This window comes from Sinocyclocheilus anshuiensis, unplaced genomic scaffold (assembly GCF_001515605.1).
Source record: "Sinocyclocheilus anshuiensis isolate Anshui unplaced genomic scaffold, SAMN03320099.WGS_v1.1 scaffold9, whole genome shotgun sequence".
Lineage (NCBI taxonomy): Eukaryota > Metazoa > Chordata > Actinopteri > Cypriniformes > Cyprinidae > Sinocyclocheilus > Sinocyclocheilus anshuiensis.
In genome coordinates this window covers 2,331,341-2,347,273 of record NW_015540887.1, presented here as the reverse complement: position 1 = coordinate 2,347,273, position 15,933 = coordinate 2,331,341, and the positions used below count along the sequence as shown (strand labels likewise).

The window sequence follows — 15,933 nt, the reverse complement described above, 5'->3', positions numbered from 1 at the left end:
CAGTTGGATACTATTATGCGCGTCTCGTGTTTATAAGAGCAAAAAATTCTGATTGGCTAGTAATGCTAGTTTGGTTGAGAGTGAAAGCTGTGCTCCTCGCATACCATTGGTAGGGCGAACTCATGGACTCGAAAGTGATAACAACAAGTTTTTTTTTTTTTTAAATGTAGGATTATTTTTTTCCGCAGCCAAACGCTGCACACCGGAGATCCGGCACAGTGCCGGAGAACTTTAAGCCCTGATGTTCACAACACAAAGCAGCTCAAATGCCAACCTCATTCATAAGTAGGGTTGGGTATCGTTTGAATTTTATCAATTCCGATTTCTCTTATCGATTCCGATTCTTTTTGATTCCAATGTGATTAAATAATGATATCAAACATTTATCCTGTGTCTCTTTTTTGCAAACCATTTATTGGAGCTGAATACCATGAACAAAAATCAAAATCAACAGGCTAGATAAAACTCTTTAAGAGCTGTTTGTGTGCAAAATAGAACTGCATGATTCTGGATAAAGTGAGGGTTTTCTTTCTTTTTTTTCCCCAATGGAAGTGGTGGTTCTCTCATGATTCTGAATAAAAAACATTAGACAACTAAACAAAATCACATGTAATTTATGAATGAATGATTCAATGACTCACTCAAGATGTACTTGTTTCATTACTGGATGAATCGGCATTCTTGAACGAATATCTTGTATGATTCAAAGACAAATACATTTTATCAGTCCCTTTTCGCCACCTTCTGGCATAACAATGTAATAGATAAATCTTCATTTGAAGTGTCAAATTACTTTCAAAAGGATATTTACTCTATTTTAATCGCTACCGTACACATCAGAGTTTATATCTGAACTATAAACTTTTATCCCAGTACTTCTGTGATTTGAATGTTTGTGATACAAAAATAATGATACTGTTTGGTTGAAAAGACTGTGAAGCTGTTTCATTCATGACAGACAGCTGCTCTCCTTAGGTCAATGGCAGTGCGAACGCAGATTTAAATGCTCAAATCACACTGATGTGATTGTACGCTGCACGGACGAACCAAGTGATCACAACATTGATCGCACACGTCAAAGGTTGAGGAATGAAACAGACGAATCATTGTAATTTAGGAATAGAATCACGTTGGTGTCTGAATCGTGTTCGCGATCTTTAACGATCTATTAAATTAAAGTGCTTTGTCATGTTGGTGGTGACACCTCTCTTGCAACATGTTCAGCTATCACAAATATTATACTTAACGTTAGCGTTTTTGGCTTCTGATTGCAAATGTAGCCAAACTTTGGAGCGCTTAGATTAGCGAGCAAGGTCCTTATATATATAGGTGTTTGTTTCATCGTTTTAACCAAGGCAAACATCACATACACCTTTTTTCTAAATGAAGACATCTGCTCCCATTACTCATTCAAGCTGATGATTGTTCCAAACCAAACCAAACACATAAGCAAACATTTGGCCTACAAAGTAATGTGGAAATACACTGACAATAAAATGTGTTACCATGTTTTTGGAGATTTTACCCTGTTATTTGTAGAGTTCCATCCAAATATTACAGTCAATATAAAAGCCTGGTTTCACAGAAAGGGCTTAGATTAAGATCAGTCAGTGCAAGTTACTTTTAGTTAAAATGGCTCAGACATGCATTTTAGTCTGGGACTAGGCTTAAAGGGATAGTTCACCCAAAAATGAAAATCCTCTTATACTTAACGTTAGCGTTTTTGGCTTCTGATTGCAAATGTAGCCAAACTTTGGAGCGCTTAGATTAGCGAGCAAGGTCCTGGCAGATCGCTAGGTCCGGTCCTCACAGATGAAGAAAAAAAAAGCGCATAGGAATCTAAATTTTAATTTGACAACAAGTATCCGATTCCTGATCTTAAGTATCCGATTCTGGAATCGGAATCAATTTTCGATTCCCGACCCTATTCATAAGTATTTCCTATGCAATGAAGTTGGTCAAATCATAACAGAGATCATTTACATATAGATATATTAAAAGTACAGTAGCAAAAAACAGCCTATTTAATCCTAAGAGTCAACAAGAGGGAGGACAATGGTCTTGTAACAAGTACACTTAAGGCAAAAGTGTAAGATTTAAGACAGCTAAAACATCAAGATGTTTATGTACCAGCAGTAAATCTAAAGACAGCTTAGTATTTACAATAAAAAAAGTCTGGATGTAGGCTTGAATGTCTCATTCCCCTTGACAATGTGGCCTTTGTAACAAACACTAGCTTTGAAAACAGAGGTTAAGGCACTAAATAAACGTTTGCATGGTAAAAACGTCTTCAAGTGTCGACCCAGAAAAGACTACAAGCATTAACTCTTCATCCTATCATCCTCCTGAAAGCTGACATTACCAGCACGTGCAGTTATGTCAGAACGCCTACCTTCATAGACAAGGCACCGCAAACAATTACCCGAACGGTGACAACTGATGGCTTGTTCCCTTGTTAATACACACACAAAACATATTTTTAATGGGCACGCACAAGCTAGATAAACGCCCACCAAAAAAAAAAAATATTTAAACGAGTGCGCCTGTGATTCATTCTCCTCTCATTTTTAATGAATAGTTTGTGCCGTTTGAGTCACAGTTTGATGCTGTTGCTAATTAAAGAACAAAAGCATTAATCTAGCGGCTGACTGATGATCTGATGAGCATGTCACCGGGTTTATTTGCTCGTAGTGCCTGATCTCCTCGCGCTGACCCTCATCTAATGAATGACACGGATGGAGCTGGCAGTAATGGAACAGTGCCGAACAAAGAGAAGGCGACAGCCTTAATGACAGAATTTTCATTTTTGGGTGAACTATCCCTTTAAGCCTTGTCTGTGAAATGGGGGTAAAGGTATAATTTACCCCAAAAAATAACATCGTCATCATTTGCTCACCCTCATGTCATTTCAAACCCATAAAATGTTTGTTAATCTTCAAAACTTAAATGAAGATATTTTTAATGAAACCTGACAGATGTCTGTCGCTCGATTAAAAGTTACACCAAATCTTTCAAAAAGTTCAAAGGTTCAGCAAAAACATCAAAATGTTCATACACGAAGAATGTGGTTTAATTCAAGTCTTCTGAAAAGACACAATTTATCAATATATAAGCATTGATCAACTCATAATAAAAATGGTAAACAGAAGCTCAAAATATGCTTGTTTACTGTGCTTTGACCAGTTTGATTACTTTTATTACTTGATTTATATGATGCATTAAAGTTTTGTTGGAATGGACTTTAAATGTGTGGAAAGAAATCTCTCAGGTACATTAAAATATCTTTATTTGTGTAACAAAAATGAACAAAACTTGTATGGGCTTTGAACAGCATGAGGTTGAGTTACTGATAAGAGATCTAATTTTTTGGGTAAACTAACCTTTTAAGTTCCATCGAAGTACCATAGTATTTGACACTCATAGTGTCACGTTACTTATGCATAACAATTTCGGTCTGTTCCTCACATTAAGCTATCATTTGATTTCACATACTTGGAATATAGTGCACTCTTTGAGTACTTTTTGAGTTTGAAAGTACAATTTCATTGTATGTGCCCTGTAAGTTTAACTGAAGAAAACAAATTCGGGGAATCAATGCAACAATGACAAAATGATTAATGGTAATGTTGAGTAAACAATGACAACAAATCCCTTTAAAGAGTACAGAGAATTTAAACCTTATTCAGTTGAGCAAAGAAGAGTCAAAGATCAAAGTTTACAAGATTTGTCTGGTCACATGTCTATTCCCATCGACACAGCAGGTGACCCACAAGCAAAGACGGTAAGAACCTCTGTCAACAATATACAACCAATTCCTCACAGGAAGCGTGGTGTTATTTACCATCAAACACACACACACCCCCCACAGGAAGAGAGGCATCACAACTCCAACAAGTGATACATTTAAAGTATCACTTCTTGGTGACTATTAAACCCACAGGGTTTAAGATACGAAAAAAATACTCCCAGAGCAATTAGCAGTCTCTGAGATCCTCCCAGAGGACGACTGTTCTAATGATGGCAGAGACAGACAAATAAACATGCATGTGACAGATCATAAGACCAGAAAACTTACAGGCCATGAGAAAACATGAAAAAATAGACTTGGTATTGAAAATAATTGATAATGAGGGATGCACAAAAACAAAAATGCTGACAGTATTTGTTGGAAGTGATTAGCAATCACTCCATTTATTTTTAAGATACTGGTTAGTTTGAATGAAAAAAAAACAGTGGTATTCAAGCTGGGTAATATACTGGATATTTAGTGGTGATTAAACTTCCATTAGTTAAAGATGACCACCTAAATGCTGGAATAAAATGGCAATAATTATCCGAAAGAATTGTTGCGTCCAAACTAATTACATCTCAAAATCACTTAAAATAATGGCCTGTGAAAGCTCAAATAGAGTCTGTGGGAAATTCTGGATCACTGACACCCACCAATTTGGCTTTTAAGATCCTTTCAAATGGGTTAGTTCAGCACTTCTTTTGTCTTTGGAGAGGGAAGGGTATTTTTCTGAAAAGTTTAAAATATCTGCCAGTGCTCCTCAGTGGGAGGCGAGGGCAAACCCAAGGGCCGTTTCTCTCCCTTTTCCAACCACTTACTTCTGCCGAAAAGGGCAAGTGACAATCTGAACAATTACAAAGGCCTATTACCTCAATCAGGTATAGAGTAGTGTGGACCCTCTCTTTCTCTGTCCATCTCCCTCCCTCTCTGGTGGTTTTCAGTATAGAAGGGTGCAACTCTGAGTGCATTAGTGAGCTCTAACCCTGTCATTTCTCAGGCACACTCACTTTTTACGGACACGCCACATGTTCCTGCAGCCAGGAGGAGGAACACGCAGAGCAGACAGGTTCAGTAGAGAAGAAGACAGAGAGAGGTGGAGATATGTGAAAGACCATGAAGAAGAATGGTAGGTCAAAGAGAAAGAAAGAGGCTGTTCTAAAACCTAGTCAACAGCCCTTTAAGACAGTGTGCCATTCAGAAAATAACTGAAAATGCCTTTTTGTTTACATAATAAATATTCACAATACACATACATTTATTATGTATATTATATACACACACATTCAGTATATATTTTGAAAATATTTACATGTATATACATTTATACAGTACATTCATATTCTTATATTTTATATTGTATATAAATATATAAACAACATATTTTTCTTAAATATATACATGCATGTGTTTGTATTTATATATACATAATAAATATACACAGTATACATATATTATGTAGGCTAAACTAAAACTTTTATTTTAGATGTGATTAATTGTGATTAATCATTTGACAGCACTGATATATATTTATAGAATTGCTTTTCATGGCAGGATTTCTTCTTCTCTAACTTCTATTAACACAGCAGCAGTCAAATTTATTCATAGGTTTTGCCTAATGAGACCGAATACAATAGCCATGCAATACAGTTTCATTTAGTTCATTTAGCCATTGAGAGAGATCAGCCTCAGAAACTTATTGCTGAATTACATTAATGCACATCCATATCAACTGAATAGAAAAACGAAGTAACATGACAATACCTATAAAAGCTTCTTATTGAGATTATAACGATTAGGATGGACAAAAGCCGATTTAAACAGTCATACATTAAATCTACATGATCAACTATTACATAGAGAGTTGACAGACAGATGTGCAGTCAGACAGAGGGATGGATTTACTGAACAGTTGTGCCATGTTATTTCAGTACATTATTCACTATTCAATAAGTGAGTTTAAATAGGTACTGAGTTGTTATAGCACTGTATTTTAAATGAAGTTTTTCCTATGTAAATTAGGCTAATATTGTACCGTATTCACAAAACTCAGTGCTATCTGCCAAGGAAAACTGAACATTAAACTATTACTGCTAACAAGTTGTGAATATCGTGCTCCGATTTCAAAAGACCAAGAAAATATGAAACTAATAGCAAGGGGCGGAGATTGCGTTAAATTCGGTAGCTACTGCATGTTTAACACGTGGGCATAGTTTGTTAACTTGGGAATGTCAAAAACAGGGAGTGAAAAATCCCAGTAATAGTCTCCTGCCACATTTTCTAGGTTTCTTTGCCTGGCTTTTCTTTGTTCAGGTTCTCTCTCTGTCACACACAAACACATATCTCCTCCAGCTGTACATAAGCCTTCATCAATGAAAAGTGCCAGTTTAATTACACCCAATGGGCTGAAAGAGAGAGAGGGAGAGGGCGAGAGGGAGAAAGCGAGACAGAGAAATTGATGTTAATTGGGGGTTTGTGAATGAGAGGCTGTTGGATTAAAAGCAGAGCCGTTTTAATTTGAGATCATGTATCCCTTTTGAGTGTCATTTTAAAGAAGCTCACGAGAGTGCAGACAGTGTGCGAGAGTTCACACTACAGACAGGAGTCTAAGACAGCGTGAGGCTGCGCTAATCAGGCACAAGTCAGGCCTTGACGTCACAAGGTGTCTCACAAACACATGGAAACATACTCATCTTTATGCAGATGGATGCAAAAACACACACTCAAGCACAAAACCACTGATGCAGGACTGAGCGGTATGATGGGTTTATACCCTATGAGAGTAGTAATGTGTCAACAGAAATCACAAGGGGTCATATCATGTTGCTAAAAAGAACATTATTTTGTTTGGATTTGAGACTTTAGTCTTTGCAACTTTACAGATCTTCTTTATGCACCAAGAGCTTGTAACACTCCAAAGAGAAAGGAAAAATTGAAATCGCATCATATGACCCCTTTAATATAGAACTCACAGTTGAGCTACTTGATATTTTAGTTTTTTTAACATCAAATGTGGCTTAGGATTTATGCCAGATTTCACTCATTCATTTGCCATGAATATTGCATCAAGCTTCATATAAAAAGAAAAAATAGTATCTTTCATTGGTAAACATTTTAAATTCACTGAACCAAAATATGCATTACTGCACAATATTCTAGTATATAAAAGATTTTCATTGAACAGTCAGCAAAAATCACTATATGTTACTGCAATTTAAAATTATTCATAACATGTAATAATGTCATACATTCTACCTCTACACTGATTTATGTGTATTTTATCCACATTTATGTCAAAAGCATTACACAATCTGCCTTTCTGTGTAAGCTGAGGTCAGAATGTCACCTGTGGCCCTTAACTACCATTGCAGTGACATCACACATTAAATTTCATGGATGAGTGTAAAGTGAAACTAATACTGCCATATTTTTTCATGTAAATTTAACACAGTGAAAACAGAGTCGAGATGTGAGGAGTTCGACTACGCCGGTCACTCAGCATGTCTATTATCTGGTAAAGTGAGATAGCTTGGTGTTTTGCAATTAAAAAAATTTGTGCTAGTGGCTATTTTTTCTAGAGTAGTCTTCTGAGCTTTACTTCTCCCCCTGCCACAAAACACAAAACACACAACAAAAGGAACAACTAGTAGTTTTGCAGGTAACTGTCACTGTGAATTCAGCACATTAACAAATTTTGCATGGACAACTGCCATACGTATATAGCACACTACTAAACTAATGGTTTGGGCCAGTAAGAATGTTTTAACAAAACACCAAATCAAAACATACTTTAATTTTTTCCAAACAGTCCTCTAAGCTTTAGTTTCTCCCCCTTTCATGTATCAAAAAAATTAAAAATAAAACGAAACAAAAAACAAACAAAAAAAATGTTTATGAATTGGGGTCACATCTTTACATCTTCCACAAAAACAAAACAAAGCAAAACAAAACAAAAACACAACACAAAATTAAACGAAACTACCAAACCAAACCAAAACAAAACCTTTAAGGTTTGTAAGGTTATAAATGTTTTTTGTTGTTGTTGTTTTTGCTGTTGTTGTTTTTTTATTTAAAGAGTGGTCTTGCCACTGCACACTGGACTTCTGTATGAACACCAACAGGTGAACACACTGATTCCAGATGAGAGGGGTGTGCTACCAGATGACCCTCTTGGAAACACTGTGCTGGCCAGTGGGACTGCAGGGTGAGGTCCCTGGGTTCACACTCGGACCACCAACATAACAACCAGCAAAGACAAAACAAATCCACATAACTAATTGGTTCTTATGGGACATTCAGAGGGTATAAAAATAGACTAGGACACACAGGACAAATACATCCCTGAGGAATCTCTATCTCTTATGACTAATACCTGTAGAAATGTATCCGCAAGTGACAGTTTCCAAGGTTACAAATATTATCTGCTGTCTCCATCCTCCAGAGTTCTGATTTCAAATTGAAAAGAATCATTTTTAAAGTGGATTTAGATAATAATGTGAGAAATGAATCCAGACGGTTTGTGTTCCACATGCTACATAGAGAGTGCAGGAAGGTGCACAGCACTATTCTGGAATGAATACTCTTTAATATAGCCTCAGATGACACGATCACGCTGCACACAAAAACCCTAAGAGCAGACTGAAAATGCCCATTCCAAAATGACTGCTTTTTTGTTTAACTTATTTGCAAAAGTTTGTGAACAGTTTCAAATCTTTAAGAGATATTCAATGTTTTGTGTGAATCACTTAAAAGCAAGCAAACAAGGCAAGACTTTCCTCTATATTGGATTCAGGTGGCTTTTTCTTACAAGATTATACTTTTAAGTTATTAAACTGGTTGAAAAGTGCTTTACTAGTCTGAACCACAGGGACCAAACCACAATTTGAAACAACATGAAACATGAGCTCTCAGAAGTGAAGAACAATTGCTAAGCAAGTCTTCCCAAACAATTTACATACAAATGCATTTATGAACAATCTACAAAAACAAAAAAAAATTGTGTTGTGTTTGATGAATAAGACCGAATACACCGTACTGAGGATGAACTAGACACCTGTAGTTTGGCAGGTTATTGGCATCTGTGAAGTAATCAGAACTTATTACTTTGCATGGACAGAAAACAAAGTTTACAAAGTCTATACAATTATTTTCTTTTTTGTTTCTATTCAACTGCAATATGTATACGGCACACGACTATTCAAAAGTTTTGGGGTTGGTAAGATTTTTAAAATTTTCTTTGTTTTTTTTCCTCTTATGCGCACCAAGGCAGTATTTATTTGATAAAAACTACAGTAATATAGTTTAATATCCCTACAATTAAAAAATATATATATTTGAATATTTTTTAAAAGGTAATTTATAGAGCCCGACCGATATATCGTTTTGCAGATATTATCGGCCGATATGAGCCTGTCACCGATATATCGGTATCGGCGAATATGCCGCCGATATGAAAATTTTTTACAGAACATATAATGCAGATAAAATGCTTGAAATGGTGTAATTACTTAGTTTGTCCAGCAGAGCGTGCTCCATTGTTTGCTACTGGCGACCTGGATGAAACGCTTTAAAGCTTAAGTCTATGGAAAACCATTAAAACTTTGAATGGCCATATCTCCATAACGGCGAGGCGAATCCGCACCAAATTCGGGAGATCCCGAGGAACCTTCTCGAAGGCGACTCGAGTATACGTCTAGAGGCCCGCTTTCGAATGAGACCACCCCCGGGGGGCTACCGACGCGCTGAAGGGATCCCCCGAATTTGGTGGAGATCCCCGAAGTGAAATAAACTTCAAAGGAATAAAGTTGAATGGAATTGAATTGAATTAAAGTTGAATAAACTTCAACTTTACTGTTCAGTGCACTGATGTCAGACTCATTTTGGATAATCAAGTTTATTCTTAAGTAGTTAAATGCCCTGCCTCCTTTACGTATCTTTGTCACGTCATTATAAGTGTTTGATCACCACATTTGAGTGATCATTGCAAAAAATGTGCTTACGTATATATATTCTGTTTATGTATATACTGTATTCTATATACTGTATAGTACCAGTCAAATGTTTGGACCCTCGAATGGGAAAGTGTCCAAACTTTTGACTTGTACTGTACTATAATATACACAAAGAATATCGGCCGATATATCGATATCTGCCTTTTTTTACTCCCTAATATCGGTATCGGCCCCAAAAACTCATATAGGTCGGGCTCTAGTAATTTATTCCTGTCATGGCAAAGCTGAATTTTTAGTAGCCATTACTCCAGTCTTTGTCACATGATTGTCCAGAAATTATTTTGTAACATTAAAAAAGTCTTTACTGTCACATTTGATTCCTTCAAAAAATATTCTATTGTATTCTATTCTATTCTTTCCCCCATCCAGGCTGGTACAATCCCCCCAAAAAAACCTTGTCATGTCAGATGATCTCTTCCTGTCTAAGTGGGCAGATTTTGCTCAGATGGTTTTGGCTGCAATGTGGACCTTTATGTTATTAGTCAAAAGTCTAGCAATGCAAAACCACCCTCTCCCCACATCAGAACAAGTGCAAACAAGGCGAAACTGTAAAGGCAGCAACCCACCATCTGGCCCAAATACTTTTTCCATATTCCACTGCACAACCTATTATCTATGTGTGTGTATCTGAGAAAGAGATACGTCTGCGAGTTTGTGTGTTTGTTTGACAGAAAGAGAGCAGAGAACCTCCAGCTCTGATGTGCCACAGGTGCTGTAAGCCCTGCCGGAAATAAAGCTTCTTAAATACAATGAAAACACAGAAGTCAGCCAGTCGGCTGCTAAATGATATACAGGCGATGAAGGGAGAGATGAAGGAAGCATGGAGCAGCATAAGAGAAGAGGAAACGGGGACGACCGCAGGTGTGAGGGCACCCAAGAAAAATGCTTTAATGTATAATGAATATCTAAGGAAGAAGGCCAAACCAACAAAGGGAAGATGGCAAAGGTCTTGTGGACAGAGACTGAGGCCGAAGCGCAGGAATCGGGTTGCAGAAGAAGGAAGAGTCTCTGTTCGAGAATGTTTGTGGAGCATTCCGGAACACTGATAAAGTTGTGTGAGCATGAGCACATTATACTCTTGAGGTTCCGCTGTCCGCTTCACATTCCTGTCACCCGGAAAGAGAGGGAGTTCCCTTAACCCTTCAGGGACAGCAGGGGGTGTAAGATGCTTGGGGTCTTCTGACCCCGGAGGAAAGGGATAAACTCATCCATCTTGGTACTGAGGCTTTATCTGTCAGGTTGTGTTGATGTTTGGTGTCGTGCCGCAGGTTTCCTGTCTGTCTGAGGGTGTGCAGACAAAACAAACGTTTCTCATCAGACACATAAATTATCCAAAAGCCCCTCCATGCCACCTGATACTGAAGGAATGCCTCTGCTCTGATCTCAGCTTATAACAGGCATGGAGAACACACAAACCCTCAATAAATCACACACAGGACCTAAAACCACTCAGAGTAACAGAGAAAATGCTAATTAATTTCCAGCATGCTGTCGGCCACTTGTATCAGTCACTCAGACACTACTACATGTAAAGGCCTATTTGCAGTGTGAAAGTTCAGTATGGCAAGATATTGAATATGTTATGTTCCTTCAGACAGACTGCAATTTTTTTTTGATCGTGGGGTATTTTATCACGATTTATCGTCAAACCGGTAATCGTTATATCCCTACTGCAGACTGATTTCTTTCTTCACTCAGTGAAAAAAAACTCTAGACAAACAAGTTTTTTTCTTTTTAAATAAAAAAAAATTTAAACTACACTTATTAGTGTAGAAATACCTCTAGTATAACCCTTAAAGAACAGAACACTACCATGTTGGCTTTTGTGCAAGTTACATGTCACAAGTTCTCACAGAAAACAATGTCAGTCAGATCAAATACTTAAAATTATTTTAGATCAGATCATTTTAGAGTGAAGAAAAACTAGAAAAAAAGATGGTATAAAACTTATAATTAAAAAAACAAACATTTTATAATTACAAAAATTCTAAATATATATATATATTAAAAATTAAACAATTCTAATTAAGATTAATAATAAAATTCATCACAAAAACAGTATTTAATAAATGAATATTTAAATAATAAACAAACAAACATCCCAAACATAAAAATGTTAATAAAAAACTTCCAGGCCTGAAGAAAAAAACAAAACAAAAAAACTGATATTTCAATATTGCCAAGTAGGGTTGGGAAATTGAAAATCGATTACAATTCTAGAATCGGATACTTAAGGTCAGGAATTGGATACTTGTAAAATTAAAAATTTTGATTTAGTTGGCGAAAAGGGACTATTAAAAATGTATATATCTTTGAATCATTCATTACAGAGATGTATTCGAAAATGCTGATTCATCCAGTAATGAAACAAGTAAATCTTGAGTGAGTCATTGAACCATTCATTTATAAATTGCATGTTATTATGTTTAGTTTTCTAGTGAGAAAAAAACTCAATTTATCCAGAATAGTCTATTTTGCAACATCTAGTCGAGTCCATTTTTATGTAGCCTGCTGTTTTTTGTTTTTTTTTGTGTTCATGGTATTCAGCTGCAACTAAATGTTTTGCAAAAAGAGACACAAAATAAATATTTTGATATCTAAATGTTTGACTATTTTTGGTCTAATATATATATATTTTTTAACCGCACTGGAATCGAAACTGGGAATCTATAAGAATCCGAATCAATAAGCAGAATCGGAATTGATCAAATTCAAATGATACCCAACCTTATTGCAGAGTTATTATCGTTAACTAAAATTAACTTACTGTTAATTTAAATGAACCTAAATAAACCTATAATTAAAACATTTTTAAATAGTAATTTAAAAAAAGACATAAATGACAAAAAAGTAAAAATAAAAATAAAAAAGGTACTGTAAATAAAATAAATAGTACGAACTATAATTGTGCATAAATAACACTGGCCAGGATTTTATCACACTGTAAAAAAGCATTTTCCAAAAATTGTGTGTTTTGTGTCACTTTGTTCCATTACTTGGTGCGAGCAGGCCTTAAATCTGACAAAAGTGCACTAGAAGACAAAGCAAATATATAGCAAAGCCAAACAGCAGGACTTTCTTTTCAAAAACACATACAAAAACCACATACAACTGGTTGTAAGCCTGTGGTGAGGTACATTGCAAGAGAAGAGGGAACATAGTCAAGCAAAAAGAAACAAAATAAAAAGCCACAAAAAATGAAATTCAGAGCGAGAATGAGCACAGACTGAGAAGAGCGAAAGAAAGAGAGGTGAAGTTCATTAAAGCCATCCACGATGCTCCAATAAAAGGCTCTGAATGAGCAGAGTGGTAATCATAAAAAACTCCATCTATTCTGAGCCAGTCCATTAAGCAGGCGGGGGGAGAGCGAGACAGTCCATTAAGCAGACCAGGGGGGAGAGAGAGCACGTAAGAGAGAAAAATGGCTATACTTCACTAACTCCACAAAGTTCCATAAATGAATCAACACACTGTAGCCATACAGCTCTGCTCATATGCCATTTCATCAGAACATTGGGGCTATTCTAGATGAGCATTTTATTGAAGGAGAAGGATAAGGAAAGTGTGTCCAGCTGAATTAATTTAGTATTTTGTTAGACGGGTATAAAAAAAGCTTAGTTTACCGCGGCAGCCATTAAAAAATATTTAACGCACTGGCGCTGCCCCCAGATCTTACATTTCATTCAGTTGACAGAGTAAAGCAAAAAGAAACACAATAAAAAGACGAAATAAAAAATGAAATTCAGAGCGAGAATGAGGACGGACGGAGAGGAGCGAAAGAAAGAGAGGTGAAGTGCATTAAAGCCATCCACGATGTTCCAATAAAAGGCTCTGAATGAGCAGAGTGGTAATCATAAAAAACTCCATCTATTCTGAGCCAGTCCATTAAGCAGGTGGGGGTAGAGCGAGACAGTCCATTAAGCAGACCAGGGGGGAGAGAGAGCACGTAAGAGAGAAAAATGGCTATACTTCACTAACTCCACAAAGTTCCATAAATGAATCAACACACTGTAGCCATACAGCTCTGCTCATATGCCATTTCATCAGAACATTGGGGCTATTCTAGATGAGCATTTTATTGAAGGAGAAGGGGGAAAAGTGAGCAAATGAATGAAAATGCAACAAAAGAGAAGGGACGCTTATGAAAGAAAACAAAATAGTGAATCAATGTCTCGCTGCTGGTTTCAGTCTGGAAGCCTTAATGGAAACCTTGAGACAAAGACCTTCTGCAAAACTACCACAAAAAAAGCCTCTTTCATTAAGAATAAGCTACAATGCACCGAGAACCCTTTGGTTTAAGTATGTTTTCAACTGAATATTATTTTGAAGGTGATGCGTGTCTGGAAACGTGTTTGACAACAGCACCAAACAGCAGTTGTGGCTTGGAAAACATGTACATAAACACACTTAAATTACACTGTAACTCAACATTATCCAGGTTTAATGTGCACCCATGTTTAACATATTTAACAAAATCTCACTGATAAAGACATTTTATAAGATCAATAGGATGCAATGTGGTGCTTTTAACTGCTATATGAGCTGGACACCACCTGTACATCATGTTTAGCTGTGCTAGATGTTTTCAGCAGAGTCTGTAAAGTTGTGGTATTTATAGCAGCATGCTGTACATTGATTGAACATTAGACATAATAGTGATGTATAATAATAGATTTTGGCTGGTATATTATGTGATGACATGAGGTCAGCACTCTCAAAGAGCTTTGAGATATAAGAGCATGTGTGTGTCAGTGCAGTTTTACCATGGCTCTGCCATTCACATCTTCCATCTGAGGAGGACCAAGAGCAGAATCGCTACTGCTTCGTACCAGCAGCGGGGTACCTGAAACACAAACACACAAAATAAAATAAAACATAAAATACTATTACAATATATAGTTTAGGTAGCACTTTAGCAAAGGGACCAATTCTCACTACTGTATCGTGTATCTTGTCAGTGTCTGCGCTTGCTTGGCCATTTGTTGTGGAAAAAATAAGGAAAGTGTGTCCAGCTTAATTAATTTAGTATTTTGTTAGACGGGTATAAAAAAAGCTTAGTTTACCGCGGCAGCCATTAAAAAATATTTAACGCACTGGCGCTGCCCCCAGATCTTACATTTCATTCAGTTGATTGTTGACAAATATGATGCAGGGCAACAACTCCATAAATGCAGTTATGCCCTAAAATTCATGATATTGGGGTAAAAAAAATGTTTTTGTCTCATATTTATATCATATGATAAGCGATATCACACCAGCAGCAAGAGCAATCACACGAGTGATGTTTGTCCCCAATAGCATGAGTGCAAATGTGGTTTTATACAGCAGTTCAGTAAATAAAAAGTTAATATTGTGTTATATTTTAAACGCAATATTGTCTGTTTTTGCTCAGTTTTTCCAACAAAAATATTACCTATAAAACCACAGCAGAATAGTTGTGCGTCTCCGAGAAACAAAGCGGTGTTTAGTTTCTGAAAGAATCCACATTTTGAACGAATCGTGTGAATCAATTATTCAAAGGCCCATTCATAAAGTGAGCCATTTACTGAATTCCTGAATGAATCAGCAGTTAGAACGACTCGAATGAAAGACTCATAAAGACATTTACCGCCACCTGCTGGCAGATTTAGTTTCTTATTTAGAGTATTATTGTATTACTTCACTTAAAATTTAAAAAATAAAACATAAAAAAAGAGGGAAAACTTTAAAGGGATAGTTCACACACACAAAAAAAAAAATGTAATATGTCATCATTTACTCAAACCTGAATGACTTTCTTTTGTGGAACATAAAAAAAGGTATTTTGAAGTTGGTTGGTAACAAAGCTGTTTTGGTTACCAGTGACCTTCATTGCATGAAGGAAAGAAGATGTTCCATTTATGCTAGGCCGCTGTAGTCTAAACGTTTATGTTTAATAAATTTTATGTTGAATCAAATAAAATATTTCTTTCTAAAGCTACTATTTTTACTATCTACTGTCTACTTTCTCATTTAACACAAAAAATAGGTTTAAATAATCTTTTGTTTTCACAGCCAAATGTAATTTGCGATTAATTAGATTAATTAATCGACACATCATGTAATTAATTAGATTAAAAATTTTAATCGACTGACAGCCCTAATATATATATATAT

At 36.2% G+C, this 15,933-nt stretch overlaps 1 protein-coding gene across 6 annotated transcripts in view; it reads right to left on the bottom strand.

Annotated features, from left to right (window-relative positions):
* pard3bb (par-3 family cell polarity regulator beta b) overlaps positions 1-15,933 on the bottom strand; it is a 336,571-nt gene that overhangs the window by 227,949 nt on the left and 92,689 nt on the right. For all 6 annotated transcript variants that reach the window (XM_016486505.1, XM_016486504.1, XM_016486507.1 and 3 more), the window contains exon 5: positions 14,562-14,641. In XM_016486505.1, coding sequence (XP_016341991.1) covers positions 14,562-14,641 — 80 coding nt within the window. The remainder of the gene's footprint in view (positions 1-14,561; positions 14,642-15,933) is intronic.